Source organism: Sus scrofa, chromosome 9 (genome assembly GCF_000003025.6).
Source record: "Sus scrofa isolate TJ Tabasco breed Duroc chromosome 9, Sscrofa11.1, whole genome shotgun sequence".
NCBI classification, from domain to species: domain Eukaryota; kingdom Metazoa; phylum Chordata; class Mammalia; order Artiodactyla; family Suidae; genus Sus; species Sus scrofa.
In genome coordinates this window covers 103,627,744-103,654,760 of record NC_010451.4, presented here as the reverse complement: position 1 = coordinate 103,654,760, position 27,017 = coordinate 103,627,744, and the positions used below count along the sequence as shown (strand labels likewise).

Genomic DNA, 27,017 nt, shown 5'->3' with positions numbered 1-27,017 from the left:
CCCTAATCTTCTCCACCTGCCCCAAATCCTTGAAAGTTACAGAAAATGAGCAAATGAATATATAATGACACTATAAAACACGAAAGTGTGCCCTAATTGAGTCAGGAATTATGAAGTATTGCACACATAAAAACAGAGAAGAAAAGGGACATGATAGAAGAAGGAAACTCTAGCACAACTACATATTGAGTAGCCTACAAAAGAGTCATAGGTACTGAACATAGGAATCAGATGGGGTTCTGGGGTCCTGCTGTGGAGTCTGCCAAGTAGGTGAGTCTCTCACTACACTGACTTCAATGCAGGCAATTCTGCCCCTAGGAACAATCAGTGAATGTGGACACTTGGAATGGAGAAGCAGGACAGTGCCAGATAACTAGAAACCTCACAGCCCCCGTGGTAGCCCCCACCCAAGGGCACATCTGCCCCCATGGGTGGGCATTTTTACACCAAAACTAAGGAAGAACAGCAGATACAAATTTAAGCATCAAATATAGGAAAATCTACTTCATTAAAAAAAAAATTCTTCAAACTTAAGAAGTAAGGGCTGATGACTAGTATCCGTGAGGATGCAGGATTGATCCCTGGCCTCGCTCAGCGGGAACAGCATTGCCATGACCTCTGGAGTAGGTCACAGACATGGCTTGGATCCTGAGTTGCTGTGGTTGTGGTATAGGCCGGGATCTGCAGCTCAGATTCAACCCTTAGCCTGGGAGATTCAATATACCACAGCTATGACCCTAAAGAGCAAAAAAAAAAAAAAAAAAAAAAAAACCTAAGGGCTGAGAAAATAGAAGTGCGGTAGAATAAACAAATGGAGATTTTATAAGAGGTATAATTAATATCCTCAGAGATGACAGCATGCTGCATTTGTGAAATTAAAACAGATTTTCTGAGGAAACAGAGAGATGTGAGAAGCAAAAATATATGATTACATATATTAAAAAACTTTAATGGAGTTAATATAATGCATATATTAACAAATTTAATGGAGTTTTTCCCTTCGAATATCAGCATAGACATAGAGTAACAAATGAATGAGCTGAAAATTTGAGTCTTGAAATCTTCCCAAAACCTAGGGTTATTGGATATAAGAAAAGGAAATGCGTAAAGGGGAGATTAGCATTTCTAACATTAGAAATAATAGGAATTCCAGAAGGAAATGTCAGGGAATATATGGAATGAAATATTGAATGAAATAATTTTTTTTTTTTGGTCTTTTTGCCATTTCTTGGGCCGCTCCCTCGGCATATGGAGGTTCCCAGGCTAAGGGTCTAATCAGAGCTGTAGCCGCCAGCCTACACCACAGCCACAGCAAGCAACACGCAATCCAAGCCGCGTCTGCAACCTACACTACAGCTCACGACAATGCCGGATCCTTAACCCACTGAGCAAGGCCAGGAATCGAACCCGCAACCTCATGGTTCCTAGTCGGATTCGTCAACCACTGAGCCACGACGGGAACTCCTTGAACGAAATAACTGAAGTTCCAAAAACTTAAAAAAGAAGAAGGAAGAAATGATATATTTCCTATGAATGACAATGTTTAACAAGATGGATGGAAAAACATCTAGTCTTTGATCACCAGAGAGAAATTTCAGAACACAAATAAAAGAGGAACTCCTAAAAGCTTCCAGATGAGATTCACTGTACTTTTCTTTGTAGCACTAAGCATTCATTTTAAAAAGCAAAGCCGTTATCTTAGTCTTATGAGAGAAAGTTATTTGGAACATAACATTCTTCTCCATTCTAAAATAATTGAAGTATTGGGAGAAAATACACAGGGTTCAGAAAGTATACTATCTCTGAAAGAATTACTAGATGTATCCCTGGAAATTAATCCAAGAGCAAGACGATAGATTCGAGAAAGAGTAGTGAGCAAGGGGAGCAGTAAAGCTTGTAGTTCAGTCTAAATAAGTATTGAAAAAATTAAATGAAAAATTTGCAGTTAAAGCCCAGATGACCTCAACATGGAAGATACAAAAGGAGATTGTCAAGAAGAGAAAAAGCAATAACAATATTGCCAAAGTTCTTAGCTTGCTTGCAATAAGGATGTAGATCTTGGGAAACTCTTAATGTTATGGAAAACTTTAAGGGTGAATATATGCATTGAAGAAATTAAATAAGCCAGATATAGGCTACATATCTTCTAAAGCATTAGGTTAACGTAGAACAAAGAGAACTTAGTTCAGCAAATGCCAGCAGAGTGACAAAAAGTAAACAATAAAAAACAGGGTAAGTAAATAGGAAACAGGAAACAGTTTGACTGGAACAGATCAAAACATATCGGTAGCACAGTAAATTTCCGTGAGTTATATTCGTTTATTGAGATTTTCACAGTTTTTTAAAATGTAGTGCTATTTATAAGAGATTGAAACTGGAATAACCCTAGAAGTTAAAAATCAAAAAAGAGAAACTATTATAGCATATAAATTTCAACAAAAGAAGCAAGGAGGCATATTAACTGCAGATATTCAAATCAGGTAAAATAGGGTTCATATTTAACCCTTGAAAGGGCTGAAAAGGGATATTTCATGCAACAGTGTATGAATAGCACTTTGCACAACTCATGGCACATAATAAGCAATCAAAAGACTTAAAAATAGTTGTTATTTCAACTATAATTACTATAGGCCATGGAATATGACCAAAGTGGTACTCAAAGAAAAATTATACTCATAGTAATTAATAAGATATGAAAGAAACACAAATGCAGTTGAATAGTCCAATGAAACTTCTACTGCCTTCTCTAAATAAACCAGTGAAATATCATTTAAAAAAGACAATATTAGTTAAAATGATAATTGGATATATTTTTAAACCATGGACGTGCTAAAGTGGATCAGAGGAAACTTGTTGGGAGCTGTTAAGACACATGTGAGGAAGGATCAGGATGGCAGAGGAGTAAGACATGGCACTTGCCTTCTCCCGCAGACACATCACAGACATGTATTACTTCTTACTTGTTCTGGTTTGCTTTGGATATGGGTTCTACCAAGTAGTATAATTATTTAGTAATGTATGTTGAAATAGAACAACAAAATAACTAAATATAGTTTGGCATATGTGATATAATCTTATGTAGCCCATTTATAAAGGGCTAATAATAACCTAAAATATGTCTGTATTACTAATGCAAGTGAAAAAAAGCCATCTGTATAATATTATAATGATTATATGTATTTGGAATGATACATACATTATTAGAAATACATATACTAAAATATGAGTTGTACGTGTCCCTGGGGTAATTTGGTTATGGGTGATTTTTTTTCTTCTTCTCTTCTTTCTAGTTTCCAATTTTCCAATAATGAGACTATTTGTATCATAATAGATAACATGTAAAATTACTTTGTTTAAAACTTCAGAAAATATTTCCAACTGTACTTCTCTGCAGTGACGTATGCAGGTTTCCTTTCCCAGGCCACAGCAATCCCTTCTGCAAAGAGACTTCCTCTAATTAAAAAAATAAAAATAAAAAGCAACTAGTGGCAAATACTTCCCGTCTGTGATGGAATACTCAGAATTCCAATATGCCCAGCAATATACATAGAAAAAATGCCAGAGGGAAAATAGGACTTATCAAATGGTCCGAGAGAGTAGGCTCTGAACTGCTGACCTATTTCCAATCCCCCCCCCACATCCAGTTCTAATAATCCTGTTCTACTGCTATCCACACCCTATTGAGATAACTGCTTTATAAATTTGCTCTGAAGAAGCCCTTTCAAGAAATATATTTTAAAGCAGTCCATCTAAGATGATAGAAAAAAAGCTTGAGCACAGACAGTGTTTTCCTCAGGTCAGCCAGGACTTAGTCTCTGATAGGTGATTTACTATAAAGGGAGCAAAGTGCAAAGTTTTAGTTATATTTTTAATGGCATTTCTTGGAAAAGTGGGTCACCCCTGGAACTGACTCAAAAATGTCTTTCTTCCAATACCATATAATATCACTTATATGTAAATCTAAAATATGGCACAAATGAATGTATCTACAAAACAGAAACAGGCATAGAAAACAATCTTGTGGTTGCTGAGGCGGAGGGGAGAGGGAGTACAATGGACTGGGAGTTTGGAGTTAGTAGATGCAAACGGTTGCATTTAGAGTGGATAAGCAATGAGATCCTACTGTATGTACAGCACAGGGAACTATATCCAGCCTCTTGAGATAGAACAAGAAAGATAATATAAGAAAGGGAATATATATGTATGTGTGTGTGTGTGTGTGGTGTGTATATATATATTCACATATATTCATATGTATAGTTATAAATTCACATACATAGTTATATATATATATGAATGACGATCATTTTGATGTACAGCAGAAAATTGGCACAACATTGTAAATCAACTATACTCTAATAAAAATTTTTTTAATGTCTTTCTTAAATTTCAGTGTTATCCAGTGAAATAAAACCAAGAAAAAGGCAATATAAACTCAACAAAGCAAATTTGTATTGCTTCCTTTTGCCAGGGAGGTAGTGCCAAAAAATGCTACATATAAGCTTGAAAACCCAAAGTACCTATAGACCAACAAGAACAATCTCCATTAGAGCCCCTTCAGTGTCAGTTGATGCTTTTATTAAAAATTGGCTTTACAATTACTTCAAACTCTTCAGAACAGTTTGAGCATCTCTTTGCTATTTACTACAAATCCTTCCCTCTGTTCTGCCAAAAGAATGTTACCTCTCGCTTAGAATATTTTTTACAAAATACTTATAATACTCGAAAAGGTTTTTATTTAAGTTTATAATTCAGGATAAGTGCATTGAGGATAGATTGACAGTGTGCTTTAACATTGTATTAAGTGGGTCTTTTAATTTTTTTATAGGCCCATTCATTATTATTAAAGCAAAACCCACTTGACCATTTAGATCACATAAATAATAAACTTAGATACCCAGCTAGATTGTAGCCAAAATCTTAAATTGTACACAAGACCCACTGATAGAAAGTACAGTTTTTCTTTCAGCTAGATATTCCCTTGCTTTTTTTTTTTCTTTTTAGGGCCACATATGTGGCACATGAAAGTTCCCAGGCTAAGTGTTGAATCAGAGCTACAGCTGCCAGCCACAGCCACAGAAACGTGGGATCTGAGCTGCCTCTGTGACTACACCACAGCTTGCAGCAACTCCAGATTCCCAACCCACTGAGCAAGGCTAGGGATTGAACCGGCATTGTCATGGGTACTAGTCAGATTTGTTTCCGCTGAGCCACAATGGGAACTCCCTCCCTTGCTTAAAGATTGTTTAAGCAATTACATTTTGCATAGTGTACTGTAACTTTGTCCAATATTGCTGTCCTGATAATTCTAGTATGAAAAAAAATAAAAATACTCATTATAACTTAGAAATTTATTTGAATTGACACTTTGACTTAATTTTGAAACAAAAATAGCACTACCTTTTATAGGGGGAGAAAAGGAAACTAACATTTATTGAACTCTGTGATGTGCCAGGGAATACATCATTTTCTCTAAACATCCCCAGTCTAGGTCATATTTCTGTCTTATTGGTAAAAAAGCTGAGTGCTTTCTACCATTCTGAAGCCAATATTCTTTATTAATGTTAATTCCAATCAGAGTGTAAATAAATATAATACATGTCATAAAACCTAAAATAAAATCAAATTGGGGTGAAATACAGGGAAACCGATTGAAGAAAAGAATTTCTGAAATGCAGTGACTGCAGGAATTCCTTCAAATAGAGCTCATCCTTTACCTTCACCTCAGCTGTCATGCTGGAGGAAAACCTATAAATGCAATGAAGGTGGAGAAGCTTTTAGTCAAAGTATACAACTTACTAGACCTCACAGGACTCATACTAGAGATAAACCTCATGAATATAAATGAATGTGGAAGTCTTTACTTATGGCATGTTCCTTATTAAATATCAGAGAATTTATCCCAAATAAAGATCTTAGGGATGTGATGAATTTATTCAACCTCAGAGATTTCATAGTTTGGTAAATGTAGGATCTTACAGATAAATGTTAATTATATATCGTAGTTCACACCTGAAGTCACCAACTTTAGGTGGTTTAATATATTCTGGGAAATATGATAAAACACATTTTCATAGATATTGTGAAATGTTCCATTACCTTTAGAACCTTTTGTGCCCATATTTGTAGGAAAAAAAATCTGATTAAAATATAAGACCATAAGTTCTCGTTGTGGCTTAGCATAAATGAATCCAACTAGTATCCATGAGAACATGGGTTCGATCCCTGGTCGAGGATCCAGCGTTGCTGTGAGCTGTGGTGTAGGTCGCAGACTCGGCTCGAATCTGGCATTGCTGTGGCTGTGGTGTAGGCCTGTAGCTGTAGCTCCAATTCAACCCCTAGCCTGGGAACTTCCCTATGCTGGGGCGCAGCCCTAAAAAGCAAAAAAAAAAAAAAATATATATATATATATATATATACACACATATATATATGTATATATATATAAAATATGTATATAAAACATCTGTTGCTTGTGTTTATATTCTTAGTATTTTCATCAACCTATGATGAGATAATTATACACATTGAATGCCTTTCTTCTTTCTGAAAATTATTTTCTTTTTGCAAAATACATGTGTAAAGTAAAAATTAAAAGTTCTTAAATGCTAATCCCTTTTTATACTGTTAAAATGTAGACATATATTCTGGCATATATTCATTCATAAATTTTTCTATGACTATACCAAAAAAATCACTAGAATCACATTTTGCATATGATATTACAGCTTGATTATTTAAAACTTAACAATATGTTATGAATGTTTCTTCTAGTCTTAAATACCTGCTATTATTTCAGAAATGCAGGGTACCAGTTTATCTAACTAGAATCCCTATTGATAGACAAAGAATATTGTAATAAAAATGTTTGTATACTTGTTAAAGTATTTCTTAAAACTAAGTTACTTTAAAAAAAGAAAATTAGAAAATCCGATACATATGTGTACATGTACATATATATGTATGTATGTAAATGTCATTTGATAGTTACTGCCAAATTGCCCTTCAAAGAAATATTTTTTAAACTCAGTTTTACTGAGGTACCATTGACATATAAAGTTGTAAGCTATTGAAAGTGTATGTGGTGGTGGTTCGATATACACACACATTGTAAAAGGGATTCCTCCATCTAATTAATTAACATATCCATCACCTCACATATTTATCTTTTTTTTCTTAGAACATTTAAGTTTTACGCTCTCACATCATCCTTAAAAGTATTAAAATGTGAGCTGGAGTTCCTGTCATGGCTCAGTGGTTAATGAATCTGACTAGGAACCATGAGGTTTCAGGTTTGATCCCTGGCCTTGCTCGGTGGGTTAAGGATCCCGTGTTGCCATGGGCTGTGGTGTAGGTCACAGATACGGCTCGGATCCAGGGTTGCTGTGGCTCTGGCATAGGCAGGTCCCTGCAGCTCTGATTGGACCCCTAGCCTGGGAACCTCCATATGCCACGGGTGCAATTGTAAAAAGACAAAAAGACCAAAAAAAAAAAAAAAAAAGTGTGAGCTGATCAAAACATGATTACTTTTATTCTCCAAGCATTCCAAAACAGCTAATAGGGAGGACTGTCAACTTTCCAGTTAAGAAATTCTTTAAATTATTTTTGCTTACAGGAAGAATTATCTTTTTTTTTTTTTTTTTGAAACGGAAAGTAGAAGAACATACTTTCAGAATATAAATTAAATATTATTGTGACCTTGCTACCTCTAAGGAACAAAGTTGCCTTAAGGCATTTATTGATTATTAAACTTTTTTCCTGTATTCCAACTTCACCCCCACTCTATTATAAATAATAGATACCACTGTATTTATAATAAATAATATAAGGGATCTTTTTTTTAGAATTAGTCATCAAAGAATAAATATAAATTGCTATGTTGTAGAGAGCTCTCCCCTCTAGGCAGATGTTTCTTCACATGCAATTCACATAAAGCTTCATTTCCTTGGGGAAAATATAATTTAAACCGCAGAAAAGACAATCCTTTTCAAGGAAACTACAGTGCCATCCAAGCAATTGCTAAAACTACCAAGCTCACTAAATACCATTACTGATGTCAAAGATTTGGTTATGTTATCATTTTATTTCATGTAATTATCATATTAAGACCATGTCAAAGACCACATCATTTGTGGAACAGATAGATACTAGAACCTTGCAGAGAGGGATTGTGAAGTCCAGGAAGGTGAAAGGGTATCTCCAAGGCCCCTCAGTAGTTGATGCAGCTCTGGGACCCCGTCAAGGATACTTGGCCTCCAACTAAGCTTGAGCCAGTGTTTAGACAAATTCATGAAAGAATGAGCTTCTGCTACAACAAGCTCTTACTGAATTTTTAATAACTGCAAGATAATTTATTTAAAGCAATGAGACTTTTACAAAATGATTTTCAGATTTCTCTCTCTGCTTTTTCTCTTCAAAGATAACTAAATTTTCCATTTCCTTTGATTGTCAATATCTAGGTTTCTAAAGAAAATTACTTTGCTTTTGTTATCTTCTACCAGTTAGTGTGGGAGAAATAAAGACTAATACAAAGGAAAATGTAAGATTTGGATTTTAAAATAAAGACTAAAAAGAAATGTACAGTCTGTATCATATCTCAGATGGCCCTCTCTGTGGTAGAAGTCATGAAAATAATTCATTTAGATTAATCTAGAAGAGTTACTCATTTACAACTAGTAATTAAAATGAAAAGACTACTAATCTCATTTCTCACTTGAATAAAATGTTCTTTTAGTCCACGACAGTTCCATCTTTTCCAATTTAATTTTTCATTTAAAAAATACTCTAAAGCAGATGGATGCCTAAAAGGAGTCATCATATGCATCATTTATAACCTTAACTTGCTTTGTGGATCAGAAGGCTGAGTGGCTTAATTGGGATAAATGGAGCAGGTAAAAAGACCAATGAACCAGTATGAAATTTTCTTACATGAGTTGAGAGAGGTTCCTGTATTTACTGCGGTGCAGTACTATTAAGAGCTGCTTCTTTTTGAATAATTGATATAATCTGTTAAAATACAAAAAATTAAGTATTTCCTAAACATCTTGGTCTCAAACACTTCAACATAAATTGTCCCAACACAGTGCCCTCTTTAGAACTGTAACTACTAAAATAACAGTGAACTAAGGTACAGAAGATCTCAGTTTCAGAGCCAAATAGACAGTCAGCCTTAGGCAATACCCACTTACCTCTGCATGTCCCAGTTTTCCCCCTCTGTAGGCAGCTTATTTTGTGAAAAGCAATGGCCAAATTAGACATGAGCAGAAATAAATACTAAGGAGAAATGAGTTTTTAGATATTAAATATTTTTATTCTTTTCTATGTATCCAAATATCTATTTAACAGGTTAAATCTCATCTCCTTTTTGTTGCCAGACTCTTGCCAGCTTGTGTGACTTTTTGTTCTATGGCTATTTTTTCATGTGCAAAACACCATAGAAGTATTTATGATATTTTGACACTATCTTTTGTGATATCCTTTTTCCTTAGTTCAGGTTTGATTCCCCACCTGAACCATAAGTGCTTTGAGAATAAAGGCTATGGAGTAGACACACTATGCATAGTACTGATTAATCTTATCCTTCTACACAGAAAAACCATAATTGTGAGAAGAATGTGTTTAAAACTTTGTTCATTACCTAAAATCTATGGTACTACATTTTTATTTCAGAATTACTCATTACTAGGTAAATGTTCCTCACTAAAAATAAAATGTCATACTCTATAAAGCTTTGGCTTCATATTCTAACTCTTGGTGATTCTCGTGTTTTTTAAGGTGGGACATCTTAGGAGCTGTCATTGGTACAGAATGTGGAACAATAGAATCAGGTTTATCCATGGTCTTCCTCAAAGATGGAGAAAGGAAAATATGCACTCCTTACATGGATGCTACTGGTTATGGGAACCTGAGATTTTACTTTGTAATGGGTAGGTACTTTTTGAACAAATTTTATTTTGACCTAGGGCAAATTCAAGGCCAGCACCTATTCCTGAGGAAGTAAAATTGTTTGTTGTCTATAATATAAAATGAAAATTCGGAGTTCTCATTGTGGCGCAGTGGAAACAAATCCAATCATGAGGCTGTGGGTTCGATCCTCGGCCTCCTCAGTGGCTTAAGGATCCCGGCGTTGCTGTGAGCTGTGGTGTAGGTCGCAGACGTGACTCAGATCCAGCGTTGCCGTGGCTGTGGCGTAGGCTGGCAGCTGTAGCTCCTATTTGACCCATAGCCTGGGAACCTCCATATGCTGCCGGTACGGCCCTAAAAAGCAAAAATAAATAAATAAATAAATAAGTAAATGAAACGAAAACTCACGAATTGTGAATTCTGCTGGTTGAGTAAAAGCCTGTAGTGCTCATACAGGCCTCGCACCAGCCCCTCTGGAACCATCCTGTCTGAGAGCTAGTCTTGTTCTGCATGACTAAATCCAAAGGCAAAATGCCTTAAGACCGTCCACCCACCTCTCCTGCAATGGCCACAGCTGAAAAGACTGGAGAGGAAGCTAAGAACAAAGTAACTGCTTTGTTCAAAGCCTTTGGCTTCCCCAAATTACGATCATCAAGGTGAGTCATTTGTTTTCATAGCTGTCTCATCATTGCATAACTCTGTCGTGGGAAGCTAAGAAAGACACAGGTTTCTAATACTTTTTGCTACTTTTAATAACCTTCCTACTTTCTAATATGTTGGCAAGCACATACAGGGAAAAAAAAAACTATGTTATTTTTCTTCGGATTATTGCAGAGCAAGTAAATAGTTAAAAGTTTAGAAAAATACCCAAGGAGGAATGAGAGGGGTTAAAATGTGTGTCTTCTCAAATTTATCATTTTAATGAACAAGAGCCACAGTTATGTACTCTTCACTGGACGTCGTTCCAGAAATGTGAGTAGGTGTCACATGCCTTCTTTGTTAAAGGACTGGAAAAGCACAGGCAACACCTGGAAGTGAAACAGGAAATAAACATTGTCCACCTTTGAACTTATTAGGAAAGATGTCAGCTCATCAGGACAAACAGGCCTCTGGAGTCTAGGCTTCAGCACTGACTATTATTTCTCTCACTTTTCTCACTTCCTATAGCTCTGAATAGCAAAGTAAACTTCAGATTGTCTCATGCTGTCAAATACATTGCGTGTGTGATGCTACCTCACTTTCAGTAATGTGGATATAAAATACAATTAATCTTCCTGCCATAAGAATAGTCTCACCTTGACTGTAAAATGATTTGTATGTTTAAAAACCTAGAGCCCAACAGGGACCAGCTGTATGTAAGCACAGGGAACTCTACCCAGTGTTCCATGATAATCTATATGGAGAAAGAATCTGAGCGAGAATGGATTTGTGCATATGTGTAACTGAGTCACTTTGTTACAGAAATTGTCACGACATTGTAAGTCAACCATACTTCAGTTAAACTTTAAAAAGTGAAAAAGAAAAGCCCAGAGCCAATTTCCTTTAAATAACTAGAATTCGGACTGGCTCTCATTTTATTTAGAGTAATTTCTGGGAAACCTTAAGAACCCTCCAAAATTATAGTAAACGTTTAGTAGGCCAATCTAATTTATTTTTCCCTTTCTGATGTAATATATTTGAATGTCATTTTTTCATAGTAAATTATGCTAAATCAACTCAATTTGTTGCCTTCTTATAAGAGAAAGTCATCTTTATATGAGATTATCATCTTTAATTTTTTTCTAGAACAAAGCAATTAGTAATGACTCAATTAAAAATGGAGCTCCCATTGTGGCTCAGCAGGTTAAGAACCCAACTAGTATCCATCAGGATAAAGGTTCAATCCTTGGCCTTGCTCAGTGGGTTAAGGATCCGGTGTTGTCACAAGCTGCAGCACAGGCCTGCAGATGTAACTCCAATTCAACCCCTAGCCTAGGAACTTCCATGTGCTGCAGGTTTGGCCCTAAAAAGAAAAAAAAAATTATATTGACCATGAGGAAAACATTCATTTGAATGGAACCCAAAGTATGTTATCCCAAATAAAAGCATCTCTGTTTAATTGAAAAAAAAATTAATGAATTCCAAGTAAATGTAGAGCAACAAGCTAGGATACAATGGAGATTCCAACTGAGCAGAAAATAATCATATCTAAATCACAGAGTTGCTGAGAGTTAATATACGCAAAGCTCTCAAAATAGTGTCTAATAAATACTTGCCTCAATATATCCTTGTTTTTTTTTTTTTTTTTTTTTTTTTTTTTTTTTTAATTTTATTTTCCCACTGTACAGCAAGGGGGTCAGGTTATCCTTACATGTATACATTACAATTACAGTTTTTCCCCCACCATTTCTTCTGTTGCAACATGAGTATCTAGACATAGTTCTCAATGCTATTCAGCGGGATCTCCTTGTAAATCTATTCTACGTTGTGACTGATAAGCCCAAGCTCCCAATCCCTCCCACTCCCTCCCCCTCCCATCAGGCAACCACAAGTCTCTTCTCCCAAGTCCATGATTGATTTTCTTTTCTGAGGAGATGTTCATTTGTGCTGGATATTAGATTCCAGTTATAAGTGATGTCATATGGTATTTGTCTTTGTCTTTCTGGCTCATTTCACTCAGTATGAGATTCTCTAGTTCCATCCATGTTGCTGCAAATGGCATGATGTCATCCTTTTTTATGGCTGAGTAGTATTCCATCGTGTATATATACCACATCTTCCTAATCCAATCCTCTGTCGATGGACATTTGGATTGTTTCCATGTCCTGGCTATTGTGAATAGTGCTGCAATGAACATGCGGGTGCATGTGTCTCTTTTAAGTAGAGCTTTGTCCGGATAGATGCCCAAGAGTGGGATTGCAGGGTCATATGGAAGTTCTATGTATAGATTTCTAAGGTATCTCCAAACTGTTCTCCATAGTGGCTGTACCAGTTTACATTCCCACCAGCAGTGCAGGAGGGTTCCCTTTTCTCCACAGCCCCTCCAGCACTTGTTATTTGTGGATTTATGAATGATGGCCATTCTGACTGGTGTGAGGTGGTATCTCATGGTAGTTTTGATTTGCATTTCTCTTATAATCAGCGATGTTGAGCATTTTTTCATGTGTTTGTTGGCCATCTGTATATCTTCCTTGGAGAAATGTCTATTCAGGTCTTTTGCCCATTTTTCCATTGATTGATTGGTTTTTTTGCTGTTGAGTTGTATAAGTTGCTTGTATATTCTAGAGATTAAGCCCTTGTCAGTTGCATCATTTGAAACTATTTTCTCCCATTCTGTAAGTTGTCTTTTTGTTTTCTTTTGGGTTTCCTTTGCTGTGCAAAAGCTTTTCAGTTTGATGAGGTCCCATGGGTTTATTTTTGCTCTAGTTTCTATTGCTTTGGGAGACTGACCTGAGAAAATATTCATGATGTTGATGTCAGAGAGTGTTTTGCCTATGTTTTCTTCTAGGAGTTTGATGGTGTCCTGTCGTATATTTAAGTCTTTCAGCCATTTGGAGTTTATTTTTGTGCATGGTGTGAGGGTGTGTTCTAGTTTCATTGCTTTGCATGCAGCTGTCCAGGTTTCCCAGCAATGCTTGCTGAATAGACTTTCCTTTTCCCATTTGATGTTCTTGCCTCCCTTGTCAAAGATTAATTGACCATAGGTGTCAGGGTTAATTTCCAGATTCTCTATTCTGTTCCATTGGTCTGTCTGTCTGTTTTGATACCAGTACCACACTGTTTTGATGACTGTGGCTTTGTAGTATTTCTTGAAGTCTGGGAGAGTTATGCCTCCTGCTTGGTTTTTGTTTCTCAGGATTGCTTTGGCGATTCTGGGTCTTTTGTTGTTCCATATAAATGTTTGGATTGTTTGTTCTAGTTCTGTGAAAAATGTCATGGGTAATTTGATAGGGATTGCATTGAATCTGTAGATTGCTTTGGGTAGGATGGCCATTTTCACAATATTGATTTTTCCAATCCAGGAACATGGAATATCTTTCCATTTTTTTACATCTTCTTTGATTTCTTTGATTAAGGTTTTATAGTTCTCGGCATATAGGTCCTTTACCTCTTTGGTTAGGTGTATTCCGAGGTATTTGATTTTGTGAGGTACAATTTTAAAAGGTATCGTATTTTTGTATTCCTTTTCTAATGCTTCATTGCTGGTATACAGAAATGCAACTGACTTCTGAATGTTAATCTTATATCCTGCCACTTTGCTGAATTTATTAATCAGTTCAAGGAGTTTTGGGGTTGAGTCCTTAGGGTTTTCTAGGTATAGAATCATGTCATCTGCATACAGTGACAGTTTGATCTCTTCTCTTCCTATATGGATGCCTTTGATTTCTTTTGTTTGTCTAATTGCTGTGGCTAAGACTTCCAAAACTATGTTGAAGAGCAGTGGTGAGAGTGGGCATCCCTGTCTTGTTCCAGATTTGAGTGAGAAGGCTTTCAGTTTTTCCCCATTGAGGATTATATTTGCTGTGGGTTTATCATAAATGGCTTTGATTATATTCAGGAATGTTCCCTCTATACCCACTTTGGCGAGGGTCTTGATCATGAATGGATGTTGAACTTTGTCAAATGCTTTTTCTGCATCTATTGAGATGATCATATGATTTTTGACTTTTTTCTTGTTAATGTGGTGTATGATGTTGATTGATTTGCGTATGTTGAACCATCCTTGTGAACCTGGGATGAACCCAACCTGGTCATGGTGTATAATTTTTTTGATATGTTGTTGGATTCGGTTGGCTAAGATTTTGTTGAGAAGTTTTGCATCTATATTCATCAATGATATTGGGCGATAGTTTTCTTTTTTGGTGGTATCTCTGCCTGGTTTTGGAATGAGGGTGATGGTGGCCTCATAGAATGTCTTTGGGAGTATTCCTTCTTCTTCAACCTTTTGAAAGAGTTTCAGGAGGATGGGCACCAATTCCTCTTTATATGTTTGATAGAATTCACCTGTGAAGCCATCTGGTCCTGGGCTTTTATTTGTAGGGAGTGATTTTATGACCTCTTCAATTTCATTTCTAGTGATTGGTCTGTTCAGTTGGTCTGTTTCTGCTTGATTCAGTTTTGGCAGGCTGTAAGATTCTAGAAAATTGTCCATTTCTTCCAGATTGTCAAACTTATTGCCATATAGTTGTTCATAGTATTCTCTTATGGTTTTTTGAATTTCTGCTGTATCCGTTGTGATTTCTCCTTTTTCATTTATAATTTTGGTGATTTGGGTTCTTTCTCTCCTCTTTTTAGTGAGTCTGGCCAGGGGTTTATCAATTTTGTTCACCTTTTCAAAGAACCAGCTCTTGGTTTTATTAATTTTCTCTATTGTTTTTTGAGTCTCTATTTTATTGATTTCTTCTTTGATCTTTACAATTTCCTTCCTTCTGCTGACTTTAGGACTTCTTTGTTCTTCTTTTTCTAATTCATTTAGGTGGAGGGTTAAGTTGTCAATTTGGGATCTTTCTTCTTTTTGAGAAAGGCCTGGATTGCTATAAATTTCCCTCTGAGCACTGCTTTCGCAGCATCCCATAGATTTTGAGAGGTTGTGTCTTCATTATCATTTGTTTCAAGATAGTTTTTAATTTCCTTCTTGATTTCCTCATTGACCCATTGGTTTTTTAGTAGCATGTTGTTTAGTCTCCATGGAGTAGGTTTTTTCTCTTTCCTTTTCCCATGGTTGATTTCTAATTTCATGGCATTGTGGTCAGAGAAGATACTTGAGATAATTTCTATGCTCCTAAATTTATTGAGATTCGCTTTATGTCCCAATATGTGGTCGATTCTTGAGAATGTTCCATGAGCATTTGAGAAGAATGTGTATTCTGATTTTTTTGGATGTAGTGTCCTGAAGATATCAATTAAGTCTAACTTTTCTATTGTTTCCTTTAGGATCTCTGTTGCTTTATTGGTTTTCTGTCTAGAGGATCTGTCCATTGATGTGAGGGGGGTATTTAGGTCTCCTACTATGATTGTATTCTCATCAATATCTCCCTTTATGTCTGTTAATATTTGTTGTATGTATCTGGGTGCTCCTATGTTTGGGCATATATGTTGATGATAGTAACATCCTCTCCTTGGATGGATCCCTTAATCATTAAATAGTGTCCTTCTTTGTCTTTCTTTATGTCTTTTGTTTTAAAGTCTATTTTGTCTGATATGAGCGTTGCAACTCCTGCTTTTCTGTCATGTCTATTGGCATGAAATACTTTTCCCCAGCCTTTCACTTTCAATCTATATGTATCTTTTGTCCTAAGGTGAGTTTCTTGTAGGCAGCATATTGAAGGTTTTTGCCGTTTTATCCACTCAGCCATTCTGTGTCTTTTGATTGGGGCATTCAGTCCATTGACATTTAAGGTGATAATTGATAGATGATTATTTATTGCCATTTGATCCTCGTGTTCCAGTTGATTCTATGGTTCTCCATTCTTCTTTTTTTTTTTTTTTTTTTTTTTGGTTGGATGGTCTCCTGTTATTATCTGCTTGAGTGTATTTTTTTTTTCATTTTTTGCAAATGCAATATTTGGTTTTGGCTTGTGGTTGCCCTGTTTTTTAAGTATGCTAACCCCTTCCCATAATTGTGTGTTTTAGCCTGATGGTCCTGTAAGTTCAAACACTTCATTATTATATTAAAATTAAGAAGAGAGACATACAAGCGTGTCCCCCTACTCCTCCGCCATCTTGTCCTCTATCTCCTTGTTTTTTTCATGTAAAAATAACTTAGACTCCATGCGTACAGGGGGCATCTAACTGTAAGGGAGATTGTAGTTGCACTGTAATGGAATGAAAATGAAATTCTGTGCAAAGGAAGCTGTGGGTATTGCAGAGAAGGAATTGGGGTAAAGCTTCACGAAGGAGATGGCATTGGAAGTGGGCCATGAAGGTCAAGCTAAGTCAGCATTTTGAGAAAAGCACAAGTGTAAAGATCCATGCCATGTTTGGGGCTGGGTGATTTTTCCAGTATAGTTGAATGGAAAGACATAAACTGAAACTAGAAAAGTGAACCAGAACCCGAGTAGTGATTCTCTTTACTATCATGGGAATTTGGATTCTGTTACTCTTGGCAGCAGAGTAACATTGTAACGATGGAGCCATCAGATGGTTTCTGTCAGTTCTAAAATACATCCTCATCTTTGTTTTAGAAATATAAGTCTGGCATAGTGTGAAGAAAAGAGTACAGCAATCATAAATTAGAAGACAGAAGACCAGGTAGGGTAGGGTTGCCAGATTTAGTGGAATTAGGAGAGACTTATTTAAATTTGAATTTTAGATGAACAACAAATAATTTGTTGTGTAAGTATTGTTCATGCAATGTATTTTGTCTGCGATTCTAAGTTAGGGAGGCTATTGCACTGGTCCACGCAACAAAGCAATTATCACTGTGCAGTGATGGTAGCAGTGCTATGCAGGAGGGCACAAAGGTAGAATAACTGGAGAAAGAACCAGCTGACTGGGGATTATGAGTATAGTTTTGGAGAAGACACAGACTTTTCTCCTGGGTGATTGGAAGAATGGTGCCATTTCCCAAAATAGGATATGTCAAAAATTATTAGAATCATAATAAAGAGCAAGTATGGAGTAGAAGACTTTGATATTAGATTTGTTGAGGTTGAGGGTTCTAGAAGGCCACCCAAAGGTAAAAATTCTACTCAGCATCTCTCAGAGTTGAAAGTGATGGCTGGAGCCACTAGACTTGCTGTGTTCTCCCAAGCAGGAGGCAGGGTAAGCAAGGATGTGAATGAGCCTTTGGGAGAACCCTCACCTAGGTGTAGGCAGAAGGAAGAGGATACTGAGGAAGGGCATAAGGAAATACAGAGGAACGTGTGGTTCTTTGCTAACCGAGGAAGGGAAGAGAGTGGTTCAGGGATGAGATGACAGGGAGGTGGTCAGCAGTGGAGGGAATGCCCCAGAGACAGAGGTCAATCAGCCCACCCAAGACTCCCCATGGTGGTCTCTGGGAAGCCAAAGGGCATAGAGTTCAAAAATAGAAAACAAACAAAACAAATCCAATCCAACTATAATGAGATTTAAGCAGGAATGTTATAAAGAAATGCTTTATTGAAGATGGCTTTAAGTTTTTCTTTTCCTTTGCAGTTTGTTTAATTTTTTTCTTGGAAATTTCAGGTGCTGCACTGAAATCATGAATACTTTTAAATTGTTTTCCATTGCTATTAAGTTTTAAATGTCTCTGCAAGACAAAGAAAGAAATAGAGACATGTGTCTCTGAGAGAGGACTGCTCTTTCATGAAGTTCATCAATAAATGTAAGAAAAGAAATAGGGTCTAACCTTGAGGAGAAAGCAGATTGCAGCAAAGGTGTCTTTAGGCTAGGATAGGACAGGAGTACCATAGGAAAAGGTAGGGTAAGACTGGATCTTTAGAAAAGACTTTAAGTCTTTGGTAGCTGATAGGAAAGAAGGCAATATGGGAAGAGATTTCAGGTAAGATCGTTTATAAGTGACCCCTCACTAAGTATGGTGCCTTAGGAAAATCAGTGACTGATTGTTAATCTAGCCCAGATCACACTCTTCTTCTCAGGCACTGCCTGCAGTTCTTCCTGGCTTCATCCTCTGGTTCATATCAATCTGCTATGACCACCATTTCTGGAACATTTGCTCACCTTTCAAAGTTTGGTTCAACGTCTGTTTCCTTTATTCGCACATTCATTTCTATAGCACAAATTCAGTGAGGAGTAGTATCCAGCACTATTCTTAGAGCCAGAATGCAGGGAACAAGACAAAAATAATCTAATAGACATAATTCATGTGGGTTTCTTGGCTTATTATTCTTTCAACAAATATTTACTGAGCATCTCCCAGCTCTTTTAGCCTGTGCTTGTGTCTCTTTTCTCTGAATTTTTACCGCAGTTATGGCAATACAGTGCTTTACTGCTAATTATCTTCTTTAATGCATATTAGTCATTTATATCCATTCCTTGCTAAATTACAAACTTTTTGAGGTCAGGGCTTATTTCTCCTTCAAGCCCAAAGTCCTGCACATAGTAAATAACAAAACCACTTTCTTAATAGAAATAAGTGTCTTAAAAGCTACTTAAAACAGGATTTGAAATATTTTAAAACTATCTGTCCATTTAGTTTCTACTGAAATCTTCTGTACCTTAATTGCTGTACAAAACGCCCCTGGAGTCATACCTTTCCACAATACATCAAAGCAAATGAAGCTGAAGAGGAATCCATATCGTTCTGTAGGAGCTGCTGTCACTGAAACTTCACAGAACTGATAAATTGCCCCCAGAGGGATCTTTCAGATAAAGTCTGTCATCATTTTAAAGTCTTGGCTCCTTTTGGACTTTCTTCTTGTCATCTGGGCTGGATGAGGCTCGCACGTGGGTTTTCCATTCTCTCTGAAAGGCAGGTGCAGTTCATGAACCATTCTTGAGAGAGCAGAGAGGATTTACAGGGAACAAATTAATGAAATTAGAGAGAATTTCTAGTTCAGTTCCTATGTCTCTGGTGCTTTAAACCCACATTGCTTGTGACCTTTCACCGTTTTTGTTTCTTTGGGGAATAAAATTTTAATATGGGCTCAATACTCAATTTTTAGAAGTTCTATTTTTAAAAAGAGAATTCAGTTTTCATGTAGCTCTTTCTCCTAGGAACTGTCAGTTAGAATGGCTTTACTAGCTATACTTCCTATAATCTGGAAGTGTGTAATGAAATGCTTAAAAAATACGATATCAGATGTCAGAATCATGAGATTTCCTCTACAGCTTGTTGCCTTTGAACAATAAACATCTTTTAGGATGAAGTCTACATTATCCCTGTATCTGGCTCCCTCTATTCTCAGTTCAGATTACTTTACTCAGATATTTGTTATATGCTAAGTTGCGTATGTCTAACAGATGTAACATGCCAGATTTCACCATCCAAGTTACTTCTGTTATCATGATCTTTCTTGAACAGGTCAGGCTCTAGCTTTCTCACTTAACATTACAGTTCAGTAATTTCTCCCCAAGATCAGACCCCAATTACCCAGGCTGAATTTAAGCCAGACACTTGCAACAATCAACACTTTATTTATATAGGTGGTGAGTCTCAGCCATTATTTATTGATTTTACTAGATCAACTCTTAAGAGTAACCTTATTCTAGAGTTTTTGAGGTTGCCTTTTTATCACCATAGAGAAATAGTGGCAAAAATTCCCTGTAGATAAAAATTACCATTGATAGTAGTTGATTTAAGAACTGGAGGTTTGGGTTTTTTTTTTTTCTGAAGGCAATAATAAAATTAAAAGTTAATGCTATTAAATTTGGATCTTAGAGATAGAGTATTTGCCAAGAAATTCATGTACATATCTCCACTCCTGATATTATGGTTTGTGCTATTTTAAAGGATGATGGTGGGTGGGGATAGGTTTCTCCTTAGACACGTAATCCTTTAAAATCCAAGTTAAGCAGACAGCTGATAGAAGCCAGCAGTAATAAGGATTATTGGCCACTTGCAGTAGTGAAAGGAATAGAAGTTCAAAGGTTAAAAGGATGTGACATCGACTCCTGGCTCTTCCACCAATTAGTTAAATACAGTTTCTGGTACTTGTTCTATTACTCAGTTGCATCATCATGATGATCTTAATTTCCTTCAATTCTAACATTATATCATTTCATATGGCAGTAAAGTAGTTTGATAGGGCCCTCTATACCTTCCAACATCAAATGAGGTACCAAAAGTAAAAAATGAAAAATGTAAAATGAACCACAGCTAATATACAAATACCTAATATGTACTAAAATATTAAAGATACGCATGCAACAGTTCAAATAATGCTGCTTCAGAAGCTTTGTTTCAGTGAGTCACAACACTTTTTAAAGAAATCTTAAAGACCTCAAATACAAGAAAGTAATGGTTTATTAAAAACGAGAACGCATTTCTTTAATGTGAGTTAAAATGTGACCATGTAGTAACAGTTTGTTTCAGGTGGTTATTTGAGTAATCTCACTGAATAAATAGTTACTTTGGCCTTCACAAATGTCAAGTCTTTGATCTTCAGCGTGGCCAATCTGAATTATCTTCATAAATTATTTCTTTGGGTCTGGTTACCTTTGTTTAGGGTCATTCTTAAGTGATATCTGGGGTTTTTTGTTATTGTTTTTTAATTAAATTTATGTTTTATTAGGGTATAGTTAATTTATAGTGTTTAGTTGCTGCTGTACAGCAGACATCTGGTTTTATAATTACTTTTTATTCTGAAATTTAACGAGATAGGTGACATGTTAATGGATACAAGTTGGTACTAACACTTAAAATTTTTATGTTCAGGAGGAATTTGTGACCCTGGAGATTCTCATGAAAATGATATCATCCTATACGCAAAGATCGAAGGAAGAAAAGAGCACATCGCCCTGGATACCCTCTCTTATTCCTCCTATAAGGTACACCTGCCGATTTGTGTGTCAAATGGCCCCACCCCTAGATCTCCCTAGACAGATTCAGGTCAAAACCATGAAGACCATGCTAGAGGCAGAGGACAAAGCTGTCTGCTGGCAGCCCAGGAAGTTGCCACAGTTCTTTCAAAGTGACATGGGGGAGTTCCTATTGTGGCACAGTGGAAACAGATCCGACTAGCATCCATGAGGATCGGGGTTTGACCCCTGGCCTCGTTCAGTGGGTTGGGGATCTGGTGTTGCCATGAGCTGTGGTGTACGTAGGTCGCAGACAGGGCTTGGATCCTGAGTGGCTGTGGCTGTGGCGTAGGCTGGCAGCTGTAGCTTTGATTCAGCCCTTATCCAGGGAACATCTATATGCCACGGGTGCAGCCCTAAAAGCCAAAAAACAAAACAGAACCAAAAAAGAAACCCAAACGCCCAAAAAACCAAACTGTGACATGGACATTATTTTATCATTCTTCACTTTTTTCCTGATATAAACAAAGAATGAGGTTTTATCAGGAAGAATGAATTATAGCCTATCAGAGACAATTAAGATAGAACCCAATACTCTGACAATGACTCTTGTCCCTAAGAAAGCCCAAAAAGTGGCCCTCACTGTGCAGCTTCACAGCCTTGTTATCAGGCAGAGTGAGTATTAGTCCAGCATTTGAGGTTTCCTAGGCAGAAGACCTTGTAGAAATACAGATGATTATTACCTTTTCTTTTTGAGCCTGCTAATTTGAGCCACCTATTGACTCTTTGGAGGCAGGGATTTGCCTTTTGGATTTAGGACAGGTGTTAGCTGTGGTTTTTGCACATATCTTCAAAAATCATGTGTAATGCTTGTCATAAGGTGTAAAATTATTCTTTCCTAAGAGTAAATGTATTTGTGCTGAGAATATACTTGCACATTCCTTATGAGTTAGTCTTCCCTCCACATTGCTGGCACTCTTGGTACTTTAAAAAACTTGGACACAGCCAGGCTATAACATCTCATAGCTTCAGTTAGGAAGACAAGAGGTAACATCAAGGCTAGAATAGGGAGCCACCAAAGAAAGTACCCAGGACTCTCGACATGCTACGATCACCCAAGTTATACCGCTTGGGATTTCATAATGGACTGCTTTTCCCAGCTGTGACTAGGTAGGGTTACACCTGCTGTGTTCAGCTGCATGCCTCAGACCAAGTCAATTATGTAAGTTATCATGGATTAACTCATTGTCTCTGGCTGTTTCTGCTTAGAGTTCCATTTTCAGAATATCTAGTTTCAGAATTAGTATTATACAAATACACTTTAAAAGAAGGCTAGGGAGTTCCCTGTGTGGCTCAGTGGTTAGCCAACCCGACTAGGATCCATGAGGATGCAGGTTTGATCCCAGGCCTCAGTGGGTTAAGGATCCAGCATTGCCGTGAGCTGTGGTATAGGTCGAAGATTCGCTCGGATCCTGAGTTTCTGTGGCTGTGGGGTAGGCCAGCAGCTGTAGCTCCAATTCAACCCCTAGCCTGGAAACTTCCATATGCCATGGGCAAGGCCCTAAAAAATAAAATAAAGTAAAATAAAATAAAATAAAATAAGGCTAATGATAAAGTGTAAATGTCAGGTAGCCTTTTTGTCTTGTGCTAAGGTAGATAGAATAGAAATAAATGCTTTGATAACTTCTAAAGACCTTAACCCAATTTATGTTCAGGTAGAGAGGGCCTGATCAATCCCACACAGAGAGTTCCAGGTGTCTACAGAGGAAGATTTCTGAGTGACTAAAATGAATGCCCCCTGAGGACAGCATCTTCTACATGAAATAACAACAAATGGAATGCACAGACTGTTGCCTGGTGCTTAATAAATGACACTTGTGTACATAGTAACTGCAAGATTCAATCTAGGAGAATTCACACTGAATCTTAGAGGAAAGATTTTGAGTGATTTTGCTTTCCTTTGTTTTGAAGGTTCCATCTTTGGTTTCTGTAGTCATCAATCCTGAACTTCAAACGCCTGCTACCAAATTTTGTCTCAGGCAAAAGAACCATCAGGGACATAATAGGAATGTCTGGGCCATAGATTTTTTCCACGTCTTACCCGTCCTCCCTTCTACAATGTCTCACATGATACAGTTTTCCATTAATCTGGGATGCGGAACACAGCAACCTGGGAACAGGTAGGAAGCCTTGTTCTGTGAATGTGTGGACAGATTAACAATGAACACATGGGCTTGGCTATTAAATCAAAGCAGCTTCTCAGATTTTTCAGCTAAATTCTAAATAAAATATCCATTGATAAAATACGTACTTTCCTCAAAAGAAAAAGATTCTTCAGTTCATATGCCAAGTATCATTAGATTGGTTTTAAGCAGAAATGACTTCATTCTGAGTACTTGGTCTTAGGTATCAGAGGTGTTTGCGGGAGCTGTGGCAGCCATCCATTCCAAAAGACCACTGAGAGAGAAGAAAAAACAGATAATTGGGGGAAAAAAACCTTGACCCCAAGTTAGTTAGTGACCCCCTAATAATAGGCAAGGAAATCAATTAGCACTTCAAGAGCTATGAGTTCTCAGTTTCACTTGCTAAAGTGTTGCTCTTGTCCTTTCTAAGGATTTCGTCAGTCTCACATTCACAGGATGAAGTGGCAGTGTGAGACGTGGTAATTGCCTTGCCTTCTATCAAATTCAGGAGCACAATCTCAAGTTATCAATTGCTGTCTTTAAAACATAGTTTGTTTCTATAGCGGTAATTTAACTGCTTGCCCTTTGAAGGCTGGTCAGACTTCAGGGGCTGGGAAAACAATCATTTCAGAAACAGCGTCTAAAATTTTTTACGATAGTTCAACAAATGTTTAAAGTACTTCACTAGAGATGAGTCATTTCATTTTATTTGTTATCTTTGCCCCTTTTTTGTTGTGCTTGTTCTGGTGTTATCAGCGTCAGCTTAGAGTTTTCTACTAACCATGGGCGTTCCTGGTCCCTGCTCCACACTGAATGTTTGCCTGAGATCTGTGCAGGACCCCACCTCCCCCACAGCACAATCTACTCCTCTGAAAACTACAGTGGGTGAGTGAATTCAGGGCAAGAGATTTGAATGCATGATGCAGACTCGAAATCAGTGAGTAAGGCTGAGATTAGTATTTTTGGCATAATAGGTAAGGAAGCTGCCTTCTCTTTTTCTGCTGATTCAGGAGTGATCTCATTTAAAAAATTACAAGACAGTAACTTTGGTAAATCTGTTGCAAGATCACAATTTGTAGGATCATTCATTCTTTAGCTACTTGGCTTTTATATTTTAGATTACATAAATTTAAATTCTATACAGTGATCCTATGCTGGTTGCCAAAATTCTTGCGTATGGAGAGATGCAGCATAGAGAAAAGGAAGAAAGTTAAGCTTTGAAATTGAACCTGGGCTCAAATCCTCATTCTGCCATCTACTCCTGTAATATTTGCTCTCTCTAATGTTCTACTTCTTTCCCCCAAAATGAAGGACAATGATAAACTCCTTTAAAGACTGTTAAGGGAATTAAATTTGATTGTAAAATACTTGCCACTTTACAAAATAAGCACTAGGCAAACAGTAAAAATGTTTCCAAGAGTGCAAGATTGAGAATTACTTTTATTCCTAGCCTGTCTTTAAATGTGCACAGGATTAGGGAATAGCAAAAAAGAAGTAATCAATGTAATCAGCACCCTATCTTGTCACAGATGCTTATCATAGAAGAGTAGCTAAGGTCTGAATAATGATGTAAACATTTCTTTTAAAAGTCCAAAAAAAAATCACTTGCTTTAAGATACTCTAATGTGGTATAGATATTTTTAGAAGTGACATGTCCGCTTTAAAACTATAAACAAACTCCACAGGTGACTATAAAGAGTTTATCACCAAACTTTAGTGCTGCCTCAAGCATGTGGATACCAGAACATCAAGTGCATAGAAAATACACTCAAAAGATGTGAACGTGGTGGTGAAGCTGTTCTGTGCTAAATTTCTTGCAGGTGGAACCGAATAACAATTCCCCTTCCTAACGCAGCACTAACCCGGGACACCAGAATTCGCTGGAGACAAACGGGACCAATCCTTGGAAACATGTGGGCAATTGATAATGGTTAGTTTATGCCTGTCATAATCACATGCCATTGATGTAGAGTCTTCCTGTGCTTTTGTTCGTCAGCACAGACTTAATCATGTTTCTAAGTCATGGTCTTGTGGTTCATTAAACACCCTTTCTTCCCTTTCTCCTTTGCATTCTGTCAGAAGCCCAGGAATGCACAACCAGAAAAAAAAAACAAAAAAGGCAGTGGAGTCAGCAATATTAGATGCTAGGATGTTTCAACATACATTATTTTAAAATGCATAAAGCCCTGAAACTCAGATTTGCAATTGATGATGAGGGATATCCTAACACTTTCCTTGAATATTTTATACAAAATTAACATAAATACTTACTATGCTGCATATATTAAAAGAAGACCCATTCTTCTCTTTGTAACTACCACAACATCTGGAATGCTCCTCTTCCCCATGCAGACACCACACATGAGGAAACGTCATTTCTAAAATGAAACTTCTGAAGTGAAACTTCTACCTCCTTTTCAGAAAACAGTATAAAAGGAAAATTTAGAAGTACATGAAATCACCTATCATTCATTTTTAAGTGATTGTTGATGAATTTTTGCATAACTTTAAGGCCAGTGTCACATATGACAAGTGCACATGAGAAAATATATTTTAAGCTAGTGCAGTACATGACTGTAAATTTCTTATATTTGTTACTAATAGCCAACTCTGCATGGTTTTTTAAAATAATTCTCATTACAGTCAGATTTCCTATTTTCAGAGAATATATGAATTTGACTGAAGGGTTATACTACAAGGAAGTAGAAGGGAGGGAAGGAAAGACAAAATACCTATATTTAAGCAAATTTCATATAGCCAGTGACTTGTGTTGATTTTGTAAATTAGGAAAAGCCTACTCCATTGTTTAATGCTGACTTTTCATCTCAATACTATTTTTATTGTCTTTGAATAATTTAAAAGTTGATACACAATTAATACAAGCAGTCTCACATTCTTGAAACTCAGGGATGACTTCAGGCAAGATAATTTGCTGATGAGCCATGTAAACTTTTTAAACACTCTTTATTCAAAGAAAACCAATAAAAGGCCCAGACTAAGAACATATGAGTTACATGGGCTTAAACATACGACACAATCACAGTGTATTTGCAAAAATGCCTAAAGATGAAATTGTCAAAATGGAATTTCTCCATGGGTGGAATATTTTGCGCAGCATTTGATTACTGCTCTTGTTAATTAGCTCTAGGGAATAATAAGTATGTGCCTCTAGATTGTTGGATATGGATGGTATTTTCCTGCTGTCATCATATTTTTAAGGGTCCTATAATGAACGTAGATTATGTTAAATAATCATAAAAGAAATGAAAAAAATAATGAAATAAGCATAGAAGGAAATTAAGAATGCAAAATGAGGCACATAAAAACCTACGAAAAGAGTATCTGAATTTCCTAAAGAAGGCTAACGCAACATGATTCTAAGTCAGAAAGTGTTTGCTACACATCCTGAGTTCCTACCATCCTTCTGTGAATTGAATGAGAAAAGAGTAAAATCCGTGGAATGAGCATGGTTAACAGTGTATGGCAAACACAAAACTTGAGGCAGAATCTCTTCAATTCTGGTATTACTCTATTTATGTGATTCACAGAAAC

At 36.7% G+C, this 27,017-nt stretch overlaps 1 protein-coding gene across 1 annotated transcript in view; it reads left to right on the top strand.

Annotated features, from left to right (window-relative positions):
- RELN (reelin) overlaps positions 1-27,017 on the top strand; it is a 502,874-nt gene that overhangs the window by 308,968 nt on the left and 166,889 nt on the right. Inside the window, 5 exon segments of the mRNA XM_021063495.1 lie at positions 9,775-9,926; positions 21,200-21,312; positions 23,254-23,462; positions 24,222-24,350; positions 25,286-25,395. Of these exon segments, the coding sequence (XP_020919154.1) occupies positions 9,775-9,926; positions 21,200-21,312; positions 23,254-23,462; positions 24,222-24,350; positions 25,286-25,395 (713 nt within the window).